Here is a 21,560-nt window from a genome sequence, read left to right as displayed (position 1 = left end):
ATATTGTCCTATCAAAATGACAAAAAGAAAATATAATTTTATACAATTTACAAATTATTTAAACAAATTATACACTAAGGATTAAAGCACAATGCAAATTATATATTAAAAGATTAAAGAATTAAATAATATGATTGAATAAATTGACTATATTATGAAAAATTTTAATATATAATATAACGATGCATTAAAACAAATTATATTAAACACATTATATATAAATTATTACAAAAATATAAAATATATTAATATAAAATACAAATTTTGAATGTTGTAATTTTTTTTATTTATCATTAATTAGAATTTAAACTTGAAATTTTATAATTTTAAAAATAACTTTAAAAATATATTTACATTTGTCCTTAATTTCCTTCAAAATGTTGATTGTAAAAATATGGCAAATCTTGAAAATTTTTAGTGAATTTAGGAAAAAAAATTTTTATCTTTTTTTAAAAAAAAAATATTTATGATAACTCCTCAAATTTAGTTTGAGAAAAATCTAATTATGGAATATACATTTAAAGAAAAAAATTGATATTAAATATTATAAATTTATGATTAATTAATAGAATAAAATTGTAATTAATTAATAAAAATTGCTTAATAAAATTATTTCACAAAGAAATTAGAAAGGGAAAATAATAAATTAATAATAATAAATTAAATAATAATAAATTAATAAAACCCCAATATAAACCTAATCTAATTATTCTCATTCACAATCGAGAAGAAAAAGAAAATAGGAAAAGCACTTACCTGTCAAGTTCTCCCTTCTTCTTCTTCTTCTTCTTCTTCTTCTTCTTCTTCTTCTGTTGATAAGGATGGAGAGAGCATGTCAAAAAGTGAATATGGCAGATCAGAGAGAAAAGAAGAGAAAGGGCTGCGATTCTTACCTGCGCTGCGACGCTACCGACTGCCTTTGAAGGTACTCCCTTTCTTTTTCTTTTTCTTCTTCTTCCTTTTCTGTTGCTGAACGTTGTGAAGTAATCGATTTTAACCTACCCATTTTTCTTTCTTTTTTTTTTAATTTTCTTTAAAGAAACGCGTTTTCGTTGCATGAAACGCGTTTCCGATTTCCAATATTTTCGGAAACGGCCCGGAAACGTTTCCCAACCGTGTCAGTTCGTTTCCTTGTCGGAAACGTTTCTGACACTGGGAAACGTGACTCAGTGCCGTTTCCGTGCTTCATAGTGCCAAACTGAGAGTCGGCTAGCAGGTTATCATTAATCGATTTTGGTCTCTTAAATATTAGATTGGAACCGTACTGCAATTTGTGGTATTTTTGAGGATGCAGAAAACCTTCCAGCAGTCAAAGGCTGCACTGCACAGAACACCTTATCTTTCCCCACTCCATTGCAGGGCAACTCTGGACATGCATTTTTGTATCAACTTAAGATTATTCAATGAAATGCACAAGAGTGTTACATGATCAAAATTTAAATGAAGTTAGTTTGGACTTTGCTCGCTAAATGCTCTCCATAAATAGCTTCTCCAGGCTTCCTAATACCACCAATGCCTGAAGGCTCTACAGCTGCATCAAAGTCGGGCGGTTCATGACAAAAGCATGTGTGAGGGATCGCTTTTTCATGAAGTGGAGGAGATAAATGGAGCTATTGACTAAGCTCATGGAAATAAGCTACGCATTTGTGATATATTGGAGAGTTGTCGATAACCCGATGCAGAGTTGAGTCGATATAAACCGTATGCAAGCCATTTTTAGTTTGAATGCATGCCCATTGCTTTCTAGAAGAAAACTTCCATAAGGAAGTTGAACTGACAGATAATGTGAAATGAGTTGGTCATAGGTTGCACTGACTTGCATATGCGTACGCGTAAGCAATTTCCTTGGCCCAAAAAGATACAGTAGTAACATGCATTTGGGCAGAGGCTTGCAATTGTATAAGCATTTTTTTTCCTTGGCCAAGAAAAAACAAGAACAGAGCCAAGGTTTCCATGGCTAGAAGGGGTGCTTAGTGCGCTATAATTGGTGTTCAAATTGGGAGTATACTGTTCAGGCAAGGAATTCCTTTCTCTCACTTGAATAGGAATAAATTTTAATAACTTTTTCTAAATTTATATAGTTATAATATTATAATTCTTTAATTTTAAAATATAATATAAAATTTCCTCAATTTTTAAATTTTACATAGTAAAATATCTCTGATTTTCAGTTATTAATTTTTCAGTTAGATAGTGATGAACAGGTTCAGCGTGATGTTTAGTCAGTATTTTTTCTCCTCTCTTATATAAAGTGTAAAATTATTTTATTTACACATGAAAAATTATTTTCTCTACAGAGAGGAGAAATATTTAATTTACATATGACTTAAGAGAGAAAAAAAGAAATGATAACTAAGTGTTAAACTGAAACTATTCAGGTCAACATCTAACTAGAAAATAAGTGATTGGATGTTAGATTTTACTATACAAAATTTAAAAATTGAGGAAGTTTTATATTATATTTTTAAATTGAATAATTATAATATTACAACTATATAAGTTCAAAGAAGATTATTAAAAATTTACCCACTTAATTGTCTCCTTCAAACAATAAATAATTATACTGCAGCATCAAGTACACTTGGGCCTTGGTTAGATATTTAGATTCTAAGCTGAAATAAAAATGCTTTTTAAAAAAATATTACATTAAATGTTATTAAGGAAAATATATTTTAAAATTTCTATGATTAAAACATGTTAAATTTAATTTTAAATCAATTTTTAATATCTAAATAAATAAATAAAATTTATTATCTATAAAATAAGTTATATAATCAATTTTTAGTATAAACTAATATAATAATTTATTAATTTTTAATTCTAAAGTGATAATATTTTAAATATTTACTAATTATATACTATATAATAAAATAAAATTAACTATACCATATGTAAAAATTAAATTTATATATATAAATATTAAATATGTTGGGTTAAATGTACCAGCAAAACTTAATTATATATTAGTCCTAAAAAAAATCTTAATTATTATTAAATTAAACATATCATTAATAAACTAATTGATTAATTTCTGATACGCACAATTATTTTTATGTCATAATTATCAAATCGATATAATAATAAAATACAAAGACGATTAAGCCTAAGTTTTTTACATACTAAGCTTAGCTAGATGGGATAAAAAGGATCCTCGGAAGCAAAAAAATTACCGCAAAGTCATTTAATTTCCAGTTTGAAAAAAGAAAAAAGAAAATCCATACGAGAATTTATTTTATCTCATTTTTCAATAATTATTATTCTATAAATGATCTGAAGGGCACTTCCATAATAGTGAATTAGAGTTTATGGATCAAGTCAATGTTATCAAATAACATTTATTCGAATTCTAAGGGTAGTTCGTTTCTGAATTTTATCTTGTATTTTTATTTTATTCATTAACTTTAATTTATTATTAAAAAATTTCTTAAACTTTAATTTTATTTTACATAAAAATTTTTCTAATTTGTAATAATAGATTTTCAAATTAAAAAATCTCTTTAAATTATAGTGTGATATTTACAAATATAATTTTAATACTTTCCGATGAAAAGTAAATACTCCCCATCTCTAGAAAGTATATCTTTATTGTTGTGATGACCTTGATATTGTGGTAGGTCTAAATGATGGTTGAAATGGTGAATATTTTTGTGTGAAAAAAAATAGGTAAAATGGTAATTTTATTTTTTCTAATATGAAAGCCTGTTATAGAATTTTAGAGGAATTTTTATAAAATAAATTAAAGTTAAAGGAACGAAAGTGAAACATGAAATGAAGTTAAATGACAAACTATAAAAATTATATGAATTCTGAGGTATGTGTAATTTTTTTAATTGAATTCTTGACTATGTCAAATAGATGAGAATTGAAATAACACATAAATGAGGTTACTTGAAGGTTTTTGCATCGCCAAAAAGAATTATTTTTTACAATACTACCCAGTCCCCAATCCAGAAAAGAAAACGAGAAAAGCTCTATAGGCTATAGCTTTTCAAATGATCATAAATAACCAGAATTTTTTTTCTGCATTTCATATCCACTGGGACTATTTCCTTTTCAACAAAAAGCGGTTATTGGGATGATGAAGAAGAAGCTGATTTTGATGTCTGGTTGCTGCAGAATTGGAAGATATTCTCACCCATCTTCTCCACCACAAAATGAGCAAGCATGTCATTAGCTTCCACCAAGTTCTCTCTGCATAAGAATTCATCCCCATATACTTTCTCCACATCTCTGTAATAATCATGCACAAATATATGGGTCTTGCCATTTCCTCCTTTCTTGCTTCTTGCTAGTACTCCAGCTGTGAAGATTGGTGTCATCCTCCCTGGCCCTTCTGGTCCGTCCCCTCGAGGTCCATCGATCAATATCACATCCCAATCCACCTCATAAACGTGATTAGGCAAGTCATTAATCCCAAGCTTACACTCTGAGAAGAGTAGATTCTGAACTGGCCTGCATTCGTTGCGTATTTGATCCCTAGTGGAGGCTATGAGTTCTCTGAATTCTCCCATTTTTGTTGTGTATTGAACATCAAACACATCAACTTCAGGGTGTAACTCTTCGAAATAGGCAGCGTAGTATCGGTTTTCCTCGATGAAAACTGTGCGGCCATTGTGGTTTAGGGCTTTCCAGAGAAGGGTTTCGTGTGTTAGGCCAAAAACGAGAAAGTTACATGGAGATGAACACCTTCTAAGGACATCAGATATAGGTTTGATTTCGGAGTAAGACATGTGGAAACTGTCATTGGATCTTGAGGCATAGTAGAGGAGAGTATTGATGACAGTGGTAGGCAATGGTGTGGTGGGGGATATAGAGGATGTGGAAGCAGAAGCCAAGGCAGTGGTGGATTTGGTAGGCAAAGACTCTCTAGTGTAGATAAGAGTAACAAGAAAGGCAATAGTGAAGAAAGAGACAAAGGCAAGGAGCCATAAGCGATTGGAGCTTCCTTGCTTTTGGATATAGGGGTGAAGAAGAATAAGCCTTGTGTTATTGTTATTGCTCTTCATCTTTTCTTGTGCAAGAGAGGTACTGCAAAACCCTTCTCTTGTTCTTAGAGTTGGTGGCCAAGATTTAGAATCTTGATGGAAATGAGAGCAGAAGGGAATGATTTAAAGATGAGTTAGCTCGAGAGGCATAACTCATAAGGATATGCTTTAAAGTAACAGTACAGGATCAGCAAATACTAATATGACATTAGTCATCATACATTAATCAACCAAATAGCATTCTAGAGACCTAATTACAACAAATTTTGAAGCTAATAATATATAATTTTGTTTTTGACTTAGTTGTGTTGTTAATTTCCATGCAACTGTGATTGGTCATCAAATGGGAAAATATATTTTAAAAGAATTTCCAGGATTGGAGAAGCTGAACTGATCCAAAATTTGATGTGCAATGGGAGCAAAACACAAAGTGGTTGGACTGGAGCTGGTGGAATCAAGTAAGGTAGCTGGTATAACTAATAACTAGCCAGAAGTCGCTTTTCCTTCTTCATTTTTTGTTTTAGTTCACAAGTAACATATTATAATAATAATAGTTTAATTATATTAAATAAATATTATGGCCTTTTCTTGAAAAATTAGTTACCTTTGATGGAGACTAGTTACCTGCAATTGAAAAGCATTCATTATAGATTATGCACTAGCTCTAGTGATTACATCCATTCTACTACTAGTTCTGCTCATGGTAATTTTCAATTTCTACTATACAAATAGTTATAACTAATTCTGTTGATTCAACACAAGTACATGTAGTGTCCATTATATGAGTAAAAGGTGGATGGGGGATGGATTTAGATTTAGATAGTTGAAAGGTTAATTCTTACTCTTAAGGGTTGATTAGAAAAGGTAAATTCTTACTTGTATTGTCCTTAAAAAAAATCCAACCTTTTACATTAGACTTCCTACCAGAGTTAACCCAATTTTCAAACTTTAGAAGCCTCAATCATTACCTAACACATATTCCTTTTCATGGAAATTATTATACATATGCTATTAGTTTAATTTTTAATATTATCATCATCATCATTGAAGGGAAATTATATTTAAGTGCTACAGAAGCATCTCAATAGTTTGAATATAAAAATTTCAATTAAGTTTAGGTGTATTTTTAAATGAATTTAAAAATAAACTATACCCATTTTAGATACATACATTCAAAAATATAATAGTTATAAAAATCAAACTCAAAATAATAAATGGTGAAGAAACTTAATTACCACTCTAATTAGACCCTGTTTGATATTGAGGTTCTGCCTCAAAAAATATTTTTTAAAGAAAATATTATTTTAGGTGTTATAAAAAAATAATTAAAAAAAAAAGTTTTTGTGTTATTTTAGAATTCTTGTTATTAGAATTCTAAATTAATTTTAATATTTTTTAATTAATATTTTAAAAAAGTATATTTTTCTCAAGAATTTCAAACATCAATTACATTCTCATTTGATTTAGAGAGTGGATTTCTTACAATGGGTTTGAAATGACAGAAGGGAGGCATTGAAATCTTGTCCTGTGAGACAATGGTAGTGAGGAAGGAGGGTCCATGAGAGGGCAATGACCCAGTTAATGTATATGACAAGTGAAGCCCAACTCCTTTGGAGATCATAAAACTGCCAAGTTATCCCAAGACTAGAGCAACTTTGGGCTTTGTATCATCATTTCATTTTGCTTGACAAGACAGTGGAGTTGTGATGTTTAAAAGCCCTCTTTATGGTCAAGAAAGCATTGGCTTACAAAGATGGGGCAGCTGAGGTCTGCCTTTCTTAAAAGGTGACTTGATTCTATCTTGAATCAACCTGCACCCAAGAAATTGCCATTGCTACTACTCAGTTCTAAGAACTCACCCACCATATTCCACAGTGGAGACAAACTATGAGGGTCTAATCAACAAAAATAAATTATCTTGCAAAGTTCACCCCGATTCTATTAGAGTTTTACTAAATCATATGTTTAAATAACATTAAATAAAAAATTGATTTCAAAAAATAAATTTTAATAAGCAAGATATTTTATAATTATTTAGCATAATAAAATATTAAAATGATAATCGTAAATTAAGAGTATTTTTCTTCTTAACTATATTGCCTAAAGATAGATTTCAACCTTTTATATATCATTTAAAATATTAAAAACAAAATTTTATAAGTAAATTATATAATTTTTTTTAGAAAAAATAAATTATATAGTATAAAATATAAAACTGACCCTTATAAAATTAATAAAAATATTTTACATATTATTTATATTTAAAAGAAATTATTTTATAAAATTGAGTGAATCAATCAATCACATTTAAGAGAATTGCTTCGTCACCCCATTGACCTTCTCAAGAAATTTTTTTTTTGACATAGTCACTGTTACCAAGCCAAGCTACACAAATAGCAATCAACACTTCAATTGAAAAGAGAAAAGAAAACAGAAGAAAGAGGTAACTTTTTACTCTTGTGGAAATAATTGGTCTCAAATTTCAAATAAAAGGGAAATGATGAGGAAAAAAATGGCAAATGTGAGGACATGATTAGGAAATTAAAAGCAAAGAAAGTGATTGCAGTTTAGCAGTTGAAATCAATTAAATGTAGGCTTCACGTACACTTAAAGATGCCACCCAAAGCTAAATTAATTATTTGTTATGATGCCATAAGCTTTTTTTTTTCTAATTAACTTTTAATATTGTCATTAACTGTATTAACAAATTAACTTGATACAATGGAGCCTTGCCCTGAGTTGGTATTATTTAATTTAATCAAGCCCTGATAAATTGGGGCAGTGAGCAGCAAACACTGTGATTGGTGGCTAGAGCTATCGGCATTTGGAACCATTCGAAAGAAGAATCAAAGAGCCTACATCTCAGCTTATTGGATGTACAAATGCTGTCCCTCTCCAACGATTACATTATTAGATACCCTCGTCGCTCGCCTCCAAAAACCCAATCAAATTGCATCATATAGCGAGGATAAAGGGACTCGGGTCCCAACTACCAAGCTTTGTCATCGCCTATCGAGCATGAATATCGGGAAATTACGGCGGACACTCAAAATAGTCTCGGAAACGATTTTAATATTATTCATTTAAAATTTATTATTGAAAAATTACACTAAAATTAATTAAAAATTAATTTTATTTATACTATTTTATAGAAAAAATATGACTTTGTATTATGAAAAAATAAGTATATTTAATATAAATTTAATTTTATAAAAAATAAATTTAATTACCATTAAATTAAATATTTATATTAAAAAATATATAAAATTAATTAAAAATATATATATAAAGTGTACAAATCTATATATAAAAATTTAATCAAATGATGAATACATTCATTTTTATATAAATTTGAGTTCTTCATAGACACATTATAAAAAAAAATTAAATATTTTATTAAATTAAAATTCATAAATTATCATGTAGTATAGAAATAAATTTTTTTAGGAGAAGGAAGGTTCCCTCTCAACTCTTATTCTCTCTAGTTTTAGAAAGATAGAATTAAGTTATTTTCCTGTAGAGGCTTTAGTCCTTTTGCTCCTGCTGTTTAGTGGTCACTCCTATCATTTTTGGGCATGACCAACATGTGCTTCTCCCGGTAAGCGATGGGCTCTGTATTTGTGGTTTATATCTAGGCTTTCTATTGATCTTCGAGTTGCTTGTGTGGTTAGGTATCTCCTGGATGAGGGTGGAACCACAAAATTTTAATTGGGGTCAATCATAATACATTGGCAAAAATATTTTTACACATATATAAAATATAGTGCATAAAACAGATAGCAAATAAAAATAATATAAAATATTAAATTCTTCTATAACAAATATAACTATCATATAATTGTAATTTTGATTATTATATAATTTAATAATATAAATTCTACTATTTAAAGAAATAAAAATCAGTCTCCATCACAGTATTATACTAAATATTTACATAAAATTCACATACCTAAAAGTCAAAAAATAAATAAAAACCCTTAATAACTAGACTATATAATATAATATTAGATTAAAAATAATATACATTAAAATTAAAAAGATATGAAAAAATAAAAATTAATAAAATAGCAAAATAAAAATATTAGGCAAAAAATATTATAAATATTTTTATTTTATTTATAATTATTTTAAAAATAATATATAAAAAATATATTATTTAAAATTATAATATAATCAATAAATTTATAGTTATTTCTATTTTATTTTTTCAAAAAGTTATTTATATAAAATAAAATTAAAATATTAAATATATACTTTCAATATAATAAAATAATATATTATTAAATATTATACTATTATCTACAATTATAATATAATCAAAATGAGGAGTGCATTTATAAAATATAACTATTTGTAATTTAAATATATTTTTTTATTAAAAATAAAGTTAATTTTTATAGATGAAATAAATTTACTAAAAATACATAAAAATTATATTAAATTATTTTATTTATATTAAAATACTAAAAAAATAAAAACTTAACTATGTAATTTAGGTGAATATAATGAAAATAAAAAGTGCATTTATAAAATATAACTATTTGTAATTTAAATATACTTTTTATTAAAAATAAAGTTAATTTTTATATGTGAAATAAATTTAGAATATTATCTAATAAATGCATAAAAATTATTTTAAATTATTTTATTTATACCAAAGTACTAAAAAAATTAAAACTTAACTATGTAATTTATGTGGTAACCGTACAACTTAAAACATGAATTCATCTCTTTCTCTCTCTCTTTCTCTTTATATTTTAAACTTTTAAAGATTAAATTTAAAATTTAATACTAATTTATCTAATCATTATTATTACTCTCTCTCTTTTTATAGTCTCCCGCCTATTTTTTTTTATTAACACTAATTAATTTATTAATATATTATTATCACTCTCTATACTATCCCTCTCATAGTTTCAAGTTTAACACCAGGCTATCTTATTTTGTATATACTTTTAAACTTAAATATGTACTTCTAGGATTACATTTTTACTTAATATTGCTTATTCTATATAAATTAATTATTTATTTATATCTTAAATAGAGTATTAGTAAAATACATAAAATATCAAATATAATTTGATAAATTAAATAATATAATATATTTAATTTTTTTAAATTTATTTAAATAAATTAAATATAAAAATAGTAAAAAACTTAAATTATAATATATTTACATAAAAAATAATAAATTAATTTATTAACAATATTAATTAATTAATAATATAAAAAATAATATATTTTATTAGAATAACATTAAAAAAATAAAATAATAATTTAATTATAATTAAGTAAAATTTATAGTGTAACTTTAAAACTACATAATTTTGATTTAAAACTATGTAATTTTGAATTAAAAGAATAAATATAAATTAATTTTATTTGAATTATGATTGTGTTATAATTTGTGTTATTTTAAAATTAGTTGCAATGTATTTTAAATTTTTTTTTGTTATTTTTTATTATTAATGACTATAGACTCATGTAGTAATGTAATATGAAAATAATTGTGAGTTAAAATAGCTATAATAACAATTAAGTGTGAATTTATTGAATTTGAAATTGAGTTTATCGAACTTGCATTTGAGTTCATTTTAATGAGTTTATCGAGTTTGATATGAGCTGAACTCGAGCTTAGCTTATTAATATAATAAGCAAAATTTAAATGAGTCGAGTTTGAGCCCTAATATTAAAGCTCAAACCAAATTCAAACTCTAACCTAAATCAATACTAACAAGCCCAGTCCGAATAAATTAAAGTTTAACTCATTTACACCCTATTTAAAATTTTGAAGAAAGTAAAAATTTTGTTGCTCAAAATAAATATCCGATTAACCGAAATATTGATTCTCAAAGGAGAACTGATAGTAGGATATAAAGGGAATAAATTTCGATCATTGTTATTATGTATTGAGTAGAGTGTATAACCGGTCAATTCACTTTCAAACCGAATTGAATTGTAAAAACCAAACAACTAAAAGTAGATTTTTATAAATTGAACTGAATTGATAGTAAAATCAAACCAAATGAAAAAAATCAGTTCAGCTCTAAATTAGTTATAATCTTACAAAGCCACCCTCCAATCTAACTGAGAATTAAATTTCTCCAAAATTTGAAATCAAATCAGACCAACTCAAAAAATAAACTAAATCGGTTCAGTTGATTTTCGGTTAAAACCATGGAAGGGAAATGCCGAGCACCTAAAGAAGTTGCGTTACATTCACCAGAAACAGTCATTTTTGTTTTAGCTATTTTTATATGGAGTGGCGGCTTTGTATCCTAAAAAAATTAGGATTTATAAATTGCCACATATATAAAAATCTATTTGAAGTAATTTTTAGTTGAATTGAGAATTTTAATAAGAATTTTGACGTATCAATAAATATATAAATTCATATGATTTCAGTAATTGTTTTATATAAAGTATTTAATTTTTCCATCAAGAATGTACTGCATAGAAATCATCTTTAAATTTTATTTATTAAAAAAGTTTAATTTAATTTATTTTTAATATTTTTTTATTTAAATTAATTTAAAATTTTTAATTTAATTTAAAAATTAAGAAAATCAAAAAATTAGGTTTAAATTATGAAATTTAATTTAAAATTAAAAAAATATTAAACTTTTTCTTTTTTTATTTAAATTAAAAATTTTAGTTAATAAATTTTATTTTTTAATTAAATTGAGTGTAAATTGAAATTTAAGGATTAATTTAGACAATAAATTAAATTTAGCAGAATTGAACATCTTGCCAAACTTTTTTTTTCTTAATTTGCAGGCTGATAATGCATTGGTGTGCGAAAGCAAAAAACATCTCTGCCACTTCCCACTCCCACTGCACGTGACTTCCTCATTTCGCACTACAAACTACAAAAGCCAGCTGCTCCGCACAGGCACACCCCGCCTTCTCTCTCAATGGTAGAACCCGCTACTTTCTCTTCTCCCTCAAATGCGATGCTGCTCCTTCCTCTCTTCCTCATCTTCACCGCCGCCGCCCCTACTCCCTCTCTCTCCCAGACCACAGGCTACCTCCTCCCACCTGACGCCGTTTCTCTTCTTTCTTTCAAGTCCAAGGCCGACTTGGACAACAAGCTTCTCTTTGCTATCAATGAGCGCTTCGACTACTGCCAGTGGCAAGGCGTCAAGTGCGCCCAGGGTCGCGTCGTTCGCTTCTTCCTCCAAGGTTTCTCTCTCCGTGGCACCTTCGCTCCCTACACTCTCACCCGCCTCGACCAGCTACGAGTCCTCAGTCTTGAGAACAACTCTCTCTCCGGTCCCATTCCCGACCTCTCCCCTCTCGTTAACTTGAAATCCCTCTTTTTGAGTCACAATTCATTCTCTGGATCTTTCCCGCCTTCTATTTTGTTGCTTCATAGGCTCCATGTTCTTGATCTTTCTTATAATAATCTCACCGGTCACATTCCGGTTCAGTTGTCTGCTCTCGACCGGCTCAGCTCGCTTCGTCTAGAGTGGAACCGATTCTACGGTTCGCTACCGCCATTGAACCAGTCTTTTCTTATTTTTTTCAATGTTTCCGTGAATAATCTCACGGGGCCAATTCCTGTTACGCCTACTCTTTCCAAGTTTGATACGTCGTCGTTTTCCCTCAACCCGGATCTCTGCGGTGAGATCATCAACAAGGAGTGTACTAGGGTGCGCTCTCCCTTTTTTGATTGGCCATCATCGTCCAATGCCACCTCGCCAATGGCACCGCTAGACCAAAGTGCGCAGGCGGAAGGCGGAGCTGGTGTAGTAGTTTTGTCTCCGTCGTCACCGCAGAAGCACAAGAGAACTACTGCTTTTCTGAGTTTCGCTGTTGGTGTATCGGTATTAATCGTATCTCTTTTATGCATCTTTTTTGCTTTGGTCAATAAACAGAGCAAACAAACAAATTCGAAGGAGAAACAGCCGGCGGCAGCAGCATCTGCAACCGAGGCTGCGAATTCGATTCATACAAACTCGACAGCTGATGATCAAGCTATTAAAGAATATGGGGAAGTTGTAGTATATTCGAAAACGAAGGAAATTGAAGTACAGCAAGTGAGAAGAGCGGAGAAGAGTGGTGGTTTGGTGTTTTGTGGAGGGCAGACACAGATGTACACATTGGAGCAGCTAATGAGAGCATCAGCGGAGTTGCTGGGGAGAGGAACGATAGGGACTACGTATAAGGCTGTGCTCGATAATCAGCTGATAGTGACGGTGAAGAGGCTTGATGCGAGTAAGAGTGCCATTACGAGTAGCGATGCCTTCGAAGGGCTTATGGAAGCTGTGGGTGGGCTTCGCCACCCGAACTTGGTACTGATCATGGCATACTTCCAGGCCAAGGGAGAGAGGCTTGTTATATATGATTATCAACCCAATGGCAGCCTCTTCAATCTCATTCACGGTATATATTATCGATACACAATATTTGATCTTTTCAATTTCTAGCATTCCTTTCGCCTTTTAGTTTTTGGGAGTATTACTGCATTGCTGTCTCACATGGTACCATGTCTCCATTAATTTATATTAGTTGTATTTACGCTGCTCTGCTCAAAGTTAATTGCAACTTTGTCCACTCTATGGTGAACATTAAAAATATGCAGGTAGGATTACAATTTTTATGGGAGATTTATTTATATATATATATATGGATGGTTCAACCTTTACAATGGGTACAACAAATTGAAAGAGATATCTTTACTAGTTCAATCAAGGTTGATTGATTGGAAGGTTTTTTTTTTATTTTATTTTTTATTTTTTACGTATTGATTGGAGTTTGAAACTGTATACTTTATTTCACTATACATGAATCACATATATAGCGGATTCATATCATGTGTCACGTGGACCTACAAAATTACCCGTTAGGACCCACTTCGCATATAACGTCTCCCATGTGTTGTTTTTTTGGCTGGTGTGTTGTGTGTGGATCTTGGTTCCCTTTTTCATAATCAGAGCAAGTTACGGCATCCTGTAAAACTGTTGCAGCTTTTTAGACTATGGAGTTTGGACTTTAACGCTTTCAGTTAACAATGCCGACAATCACGGTGTCATTTTCAAGATGAACGGATATTAGGAAAAAAAAAAAGAGACGACAATCAAGGTGCTGACCGTGAATGTGGGGAAATTGTAACATATTTGTCCTGCTATTATAGGTCTTGTTTAAGAGAATCCTAAACTAAAGCATGCCTATGGATAAATTATTTATGATCTTGGACTAGCCAGTTTGCTGTCCTATTAGCTACTCTCTACTCACATGATCTACAATACAACCCTCCTATTGAAGAATTAACTTCAAGATATGCTCAATGATATCCTGAAAACTTGATATCTATGTCTCAATGGGTTCAAGTTTTCAAAGTATTAACAACTTTCTGCATGATTGTTGGAAAACCTGATATTAAATTACGAGGTCCATTACTGCAGGATCAACTAGTTAATTGTCATTCTAGTCTCCAGTGCTTCTCTTTTCGCACGACTATTTCTCCAGTATCTTCCTTTTTTTTTTTTCATTATTATTTATCTATTGAAGTTGATTCTGAGTAACTGCACCTTGACAAACAGTAAAGACTAATTTGTGCTTAATTTGAGAATAGTATATTGTTTAACCCTAGTTGAGTTGCATGGTTTGATTTCCTCTGCATAATGTTACATGTAGCTGGATATTGAACTTTGGCTGCATGAAAGGTTGCTCAAAACAATGTAACTATTGGGCCATGGTTGGCCGTAATATTGCTGTGCTAGCAATGATTTCTGAAAATTCATTCAATTATTTGCAATGTATTGGATTGTCCTGATTACAGAATTCGATAAATTATGTGATCACCTTTTGATGTTTACTTTAGGTTGCCTATCCGATCTTCATCATTTTTGAAGTTACGCGAGAATGTTTACCCAGTTGTGAATACTGCTGCCATTTGTTTCTATGTTAAAAGTTTGAAAAGTAGCAGAGATTATATGCTGGCTCCATTGTACTACTTGTTTTCTAGATTCCTCTTTGAATTTTGAACCTGATCCATATGCATAGTTCGGTCACTGCTTATTACCCAATCCCATGAACGGGATTTCATCCAATGCCATAAACAATTTCAGTGTGATAGAACAAATGATTCTTCATCCTCTCCATTCCTTGCAACTGCCATAGACATGCTTACCATTAAAACTGACAAAATGGTGGACAGGTTCAAGATCAACAAGAGCGAAGCCTCTTCACTGGACATCATGCTTAAAGATAGCAGAAGATGTGGCCCAGGGTCTTGCCTATATCCACCAAGCATCAAAGCTCGTTCATGGCAACCTGAAATCTTCCAACATTCTGCTCGGAGCTGATTTTGAGGCCTGCATCACAGACTATTGCCTTTCTGCCCTTGCAGACACTTCTACTGAAGATCCTGATTCCATAGCATGTAAAGCACCTGAGACCCGCAAATCTAACAGTCGAGCCACTGCCAAATCTGATGTGTATGCATTTGGTGTCCTATTACTCGAGCTTTTGACTGGTAAACATCCATCACACCATCCATTCCTTGCACCCACTGATATGTTGAACTGGGTCAGAGCAGTGAGGGAAGATAATTGTGTGGAAGATAACCAGCTAGGAATGCTTACAGAAGTCGCCAGTGTTTGTAGCTTGATATCTCCAGAACAAAGACCAGCAATGTGGCAAGTGTTGAAGATGATACATGAAATAAAGGAAAGTGTCATGGTAGAGGAGAATGCACCTCCTGGATATTCGTAGTTGTTTTCTTTCTACATGTACAGGAATGGATGAATAGAAGAAACCACAAACTCATGCAATCCAAACCATAGCTTTGGCAGATGGGCATTTGTCTAGAGAAGAATTATAACAGACAACCACTCCGGCTGTGATAAAAAAATTTATATGATTTAATGGAGCTTGAGGAAGCTATAGGAACGCCATTAGATGTGATGCTTATGTGGCAGATAAACCATGATTTTGTAAAGATTCTATAGTTCTTTTCTGTGGAGTGTTATCATTTTGAAGCTTGCTTCTTCCTTGGTTACACCACGTTTGATACTGCCTGCCAAGTGGACTTTTGATGGTTAAGGAATTAAAGCAGAATTGGCAAGCACTTTCCATTAGAAACAATAAGTTCGTCCTTTGCTCCTATAGACCCTTATTTTGTGATGAATATGTGCATTGAGGCCGTGGAAAACCCGATGATGAAAAATTGTATGACTGTAAGATATAATTGAAGGCATGGAGCTGAATTATTAATTCCGTGGTATGATCTTGAAAGAAATAAAAATAATAATAAAGTTTTGGGAAAATTAATTTAATTAAATTTAAATAAAATTTTATTTTGTTTAAATTTAATATGGATAGTTCCTAAATGGATCTAATTAAGTTTAATTGGGCTCCATGGGCTTAAGAAAGCCTAGTTAGAAATTTTAAATGGGACCTATTTAATTATTTTCTAAAAATTAAAATAACAAAATATTTCTCTTTCTTTGGCCCCACTCTCTTCCATACTCTCTATTGGTATCACTCCCTTTCCTTCTCTTTCTATTGGTTGGAACACCTTACCCATATTCCAGTCTCATCCAAATTCATCACTCCTAGTCTGAACCTTATCACACTAAGACTTCAAACACTACCACACCTCTTCCTCACTCCCTATTGGTGCCTTCCCTTTTCCTTGTCTTCCCATTGATTGAAATACCTCATCCATATTTCAGTCTCACCCAAATTCTGCAATCTTAGTTGTTTAAGTTATCTGAACTTTATCACGCTAGGACTCCAAACCCTATCACATCTCTCACTCAAAACCCTATAAATACCCCACTGATAAAAAAAAAAGAAAAAAAAGGAGAAAAAAAGTAAAAAAAGAAAAAAAGAAAAAAGAGGATGGGAAAAAAGAGGAAGAGAAAATTCAGAGCTATAGGAAATTTGGAGATATTCAAGACTCTTTGAGTTCTTCCTTATTTTTTTTCTTTTCTTCAAGAAGATTTTCATACAAGATTTCTAGAAGGTCAGTTTTTATTGTTTTCTTTTTAAGATCTATGCCACACAATATTTTAATTCTATGCTCCTTGTCTTCAATTTATTTTATATGTTCATATTGATCATGTAATCATGTTTAATTTGAGGGGATACACAACTCTGCACATGTTTAGTTTCTGTCTCTCGTATTTTTATTATTTTTCTTTATTTTCTGAATCTGTAAAAAATTTGTAAAAATTATATTCATATTCTACACGAAATTTCATTAATTTTAGGCTCAATAATCACTAAAAAAGCTTTAATATTTTATAAGTTATGGCTGTTTGAAGTTAGGGTTCCTGTCAAATCTGATTTGCAGGATATCCGACTTGTGGAGCCCATATCTCCCTTGTTCCTTAATATTTTTGTGCAAATCTAGTGTCTAAAATTAACTTCAGAATCTTATGAATCTTTTCCAATTGGCTTTGCATTCATATCTGTTGTGGTTAATGAGTTATGAATTTTACAAAAAAATAGTACGATTCTGTCACTTAGAAAAGCTACGATTTATGTAGACCATTCGGCTAGGGTTTTGTTTGATTTATAAATTTTATGATCTTTTATGATATGTAGGCTGTCTTCTGTAATTTTTTTATGATTTTTAGGCATGTATAACTATTTTTAAAAAATCGGATTTCTTGCTACCGTTAATCTGCCAAAATTTAGAAATTGTATATTTATGCATGTTTTTGTATTTTCTTGGGTTTTAATTGATATTTGATCTATTTTTTTTTGTGTTCTTTTAATTCAAGAAGTGTTATGAAGTGTTTGGATCATGTTAGAAGATTTAGACTATTAGGTAGTTGTAACTAATTAGGAATCTTAACCATTTAGGAGACTAGAGTTAGAATCCAATGTAAATTGTTATTAATATTTTCTTTACTTCTTTTATTTTCTTTAGTTTCTTTATTTTTTTATTACAAACAAAATTGGTAAGTAGCCCTAAGGTAAGTACCAAAGAGGGCATTTGCGTGGAGCTTATATGGAGCTAAACGGGAGTAAGCCAGGGATATCATTGCCATACTAGAAGAGAAGACCCTTTTTTAAGGGTAGCTTGCCCCAATGGCAACTGCATTTACCAACAGGTAAGTAGCTCTAAACCCCTGGAACCATTGGCATGAAATTGTAGTAATAATAGAACTTTTATTTGATAAATTAAAATTAACTTTGTTATTAATTTAACTGACTTTTGCATGTAATTAATTTAAATAAATACTTTGTAAATTAAAATTAATCTTGTTTGTAAATTAAACTAACATTGGCATGTAAATAAATTTAATTTAATACTTAGTAATTGTAAAATAAATTTGCATGTTAGAAATTTTTATTAGGTTGTGATTGTTTGGGCCTTATGTGATATTAGAATAAATTACACGTGTACATAATTAAGTTAGTTTAATTATCCTTAGGGTAACTTGGTGAAAATTAATTAATTAGATTAAATAGAAACGTATGATTATTTGAAATTGAATTTGTTTGTAAATTAAATTCTCAATAATAAATTAATTTTAGTCATCTGGTAAATATCATTTAAATAATTAGCAACCCCATAGATAGGAATTACTTATGCATGAAAATTGTGTGTAAACAATAATCCTTTTGTGAATTACTTGCGTGTGTAGGATTATAATTGCATTTTTAGGATAAAGTTTAATAAAGGAATAATAAACAAGAATTCTAGAAATATTAGTAGAGGACTGGCACTCGAATTAACGAGGTTAGACCAGGCGTAAGGGGTGCCTAACACCTTCCCCTTACGTACCCACTATCCCGAACCTAGACATTGGGCTATGGTAATGACGGTTGTGGAAACTCTGCAAGGAGTAAGTTGCCATCCATGACCCTCGGAAGAAACACTGAATATGTCCCGGTTGTTACCCGGGTGGCGACTCCTGTCTATCTATGCCTTCGTGGCATAAATCCTTAGTACCGTGATAGTGTTATGGGAAGACGATACTTACCAGTGGTTTGATTCTATTAGGATTGTATGAAGTGCATGTCTAGGAAATGTTGTCTAAGGAGGTGGTACTTAAGTGAGACCATTGTGACTCCACCATCTTTCCTGGGCATTACCTGGTGCATTTTATATAATTCCAATGGATGATATTTCGCTTCACGCCCCCCTGCCCTACAACTCCAGAATAGAAACAAACATGGAGCTAGACTTTTTTACTGTTAGCATCATGGTTTTAAATCACGGTCGCAAACGCGGGTAATGAAAATAGGCTTGTAACGGCCGTAATGTAACGATAACAATTTGGTTCTGCGCAAATTTTTTTAAAAATTTTGTAAAGTTCATAAAGTGAGTAGATATTAATAGAAACAAGTAAAATTAAGATATACAACAATATAATAAGCATAAATACATTAATTAAAGACATTAAAATAATCATTCTTATATATCATTAGCATTAATAAATTGATAGCTAAAATAATTATGTAAAATGTTAATAACTAACTTTATTATCACCAAAAGGAATGTCTAGGAGGATCTTGACCTAACGGTTGGTGAGGTCTTCGAGGAGCATCATGGCTACTATATACTGTGCACCAGCTCTCCTTCTAAAAGCATCTTCATCAAATTGTCTCATACTTTCTCTCCTCGCCAATTCTAACTCAAAATCTTCAGCATCATAATCACCATCGTCATTTGATTCAACTTGGTTTAGTCTAATAAGTTCTTCTAATTCTCTTGTTCTTTTTACTTTTTCTTTTTTGGCAACTTCATACTCCTTCAAGATGGTAGCCATATCTTTCTTCACTTGAGTAGAAACTTTTCTTAGCCAAATGCTGTTTCAAAAATGTTATTTCTCCAGTATTTTTTTTTTTCACAAAAATTACAAGTCATTTCCCCTTTTTTTTCTGTTAGGGGTGGCAAACTTCCATCCAATGTCCTCGCTTGGCTCACCAGAAGAACCTCCTCTCAGCATTTCAAACTCTACGGAACCGATGACTAACTGACTATTGGAAAAAAAAAAAAAAAGAAAACTGACTAATTGTAAAGCTCTACATAGTTACACACAAAAGTTGAACTTAAAAAATTATTAAGTTGTGAACCTAAATAATAAATTAAAATTTGTACACTTAATAAAAGTAATTAATTTTGATTTAAGCAACTAAGCATATTTTCTCAAATTAAGTTCTAAACTTACTATTTATTAGTTACTATTTAATGGATGCAAACTATCTTCATCTTATTAATTATTCAAACCAAGCATTATTTATTTAGCTAAAAATTTATGTAACCTAAGTTGACCACCTAATTAACAAATCAAAAATAGATTTGTTACAATTTTTTAAATAATTACAGCTTTTTTTTTTTAATTTTAATGCATGGGTATGGCTGCCATTAGTTAAAAGCCTAAAAATAATTATACGTAGTAACAAGTGTAACAACACATAAATATATCTATGCTCTTAATTATCCGCTTAAAAATTACTTATTATTATTTATGTATACTTAATAAAGATTAAGAAGATAGCTAAAATTAGAAGGAAAAAACTCACCTTTTATAAGTATGCTCTAGAGAATTAAAGGATTCAAGCCTTGGGTTGTGATATAATGCAGAAAATTTAAGGGAAAATTGATATTTTGAGAGCAAGGAGATGAGCTTGGGACGTTTAGAGACTTAGAGCAGAAACTATGAAAGACTAAAGAAGATAAGACTTGAGGGGAGAGGCTAAAATTGAAGAAAATGTTAAAAGGCTTAAAGTAAAAGTGAAATAATTTGAATTCAGTCAATAATTGTGGGCTACCATTCCATTTTTACGTGCCTTTACTGCGAGATGTGAAAGAAGGCTGAAAATTAAAAAAAAAAAAAATGCCCCCTGCCTTTAACGGCCATTATAGTTGTTACCCGTTACACCCCAAATTTTTTTTCGCCATCAAATAATGACCATATTAGTAACGATAGTTAAAAATTCCTGTAAATAATGGCCGTTACGTTAATTATTTCATTCCATAGTTAGCATTAAGGTATTAGCAATTGTATGGTTAAGATGGTCTTATGTATAGTGGTGAAACAAGTGATGGGGGGAAGATGATGAAAGATACAGCAGATGTTGCTTGTTTTGCAGGGCCTTTGTATTATTCGTTTGTGTCCAGTAGGCAGATTGCGCTCTGTTTGTGGCTTGGACTTGTGGGACTCAATCCATCTGCTTCAGTTTTGTCTGGAATAAATGAATCATCTATTTGATTCCCACGTCAGAGTCGTAAGGTTGAAATTTTCTAGATCACCAAATAGAAAAATGTTCTTGCCCCTCTTCTTTTCTATCCCTCCTTTAAATTCAAACAAGAGAGAAGAATATCATAATTCCTTCTCACATTCTTTCTTTCAACTCTAATTTTTTCCCCATTCAAGTACAAAGAGCAACAAAATTCATAATTCTATTTTTAATTAGACCAAAATACCCTCATCATTTACCCCTCTCTCCCTCTCTATCTCAAATTCTGTCGGTCCCTCTTACTCTAAAACCTAAAAACCATTCAAAATTACCATAACGAGAATATTAAACTTTGGGAAAATGCTTAAGTTTTTGTCTTATATTATACTTAAGTTTTTAGATTTTGAAAAATTAATTTTCTAGTCT

At 30.5% G+C, this 21,560-nt stretch overlaps 2 protein-coding genes across 2 annotated transcripts; one reads left to right on the top strand and one right to left on the bottom strand.

The window, feature by feature from the left end:
- Positions 1 to 3,847: 3,847 nt before the first annotated feature.
- LOC110650117 (protein IRX15-LIKE-like) lies at positions 3,848 to 5,232 on the bottom strand. The gene has a single exon (XM_058150192.1). It carries the CDS (start codon positions 5,004 to 5,006, stop codon positions 4,068 to 4,070), a length of 939 nt encoding a protein of 312 aa, XP_058006175.1. The 5' UTR covers positions 5,007 to 5,232; the 3' UTR covers positions 3,848 to 4,067.
- A 6,615-nt stretch (positions 5,233 to 11,847) lies between these two features.
- Positions 11,848 to 15,970, top strand: LOC110650119 (probable inactive receptor kinase At5g67200). The gene is made up of 2 exons (XM_021804938.2): positions 11,848 to 13,370; positions 15,148 to 15,970. Exons 1-2 carry the CDS (start codon positions 11,900 to 11,902, stop codon positions 15,702 to 15,704), a joined length of 2,028 nt encoding a protein of 675 aa, XP_021660630.2. The 5' UTR covers positions 11,848 to 11,899; the 3' UTR covers positions 15,705 to 15,970.
- The last annotated feature ends 5,590 nt before the right edge of the window (positions 15,971 to 21,560 follow it).

This window comes from Hevea brasiliensis, chromosome 7, assembly GCF_030052815.1.
Source record: "Hevea brasiliensis isolate MT/VB/25A 57/8 chromosome 7, ASM3005281v1, whole genome shotgun sequence".
Lineage (NCBI taxonomy): Eukaryota > Viridiplantae > Streptophyta > Magnoliopsida > Malpighiales > Euphorbiaceae > Hevea > Hevea brasiliensis.
The sequence above is the reverse complement of the archived record's forward strand: the minus strand, read 5'-3'. Positions and strand labels throughout refer to the sequence as shown.

Bases quoted from the DNA above. Each gene is read 5' to 3' on its own strand.
- LOC110650117 (XM_058150192.1), bottom strand. From the start codon at position 5,006: ATGAAGAGCAATAACAATAACACAAGGCTTATTCTTCTTCACCCCTAT.
- LOC110650119 (XM_021804938.2), top strand. From the start codon at position 11,900: ATGGTAGAACCCGCTACTTTCTCTTCTCCCTCAAATGCGATGCTGCTC. The intron at 13,371-15,147 runs GTATATATTATC...AATGGTGGACAG, and splicing joins CCTCTTCAATCTCATTCACG to GTTCAAGATCAACAAGAGCG.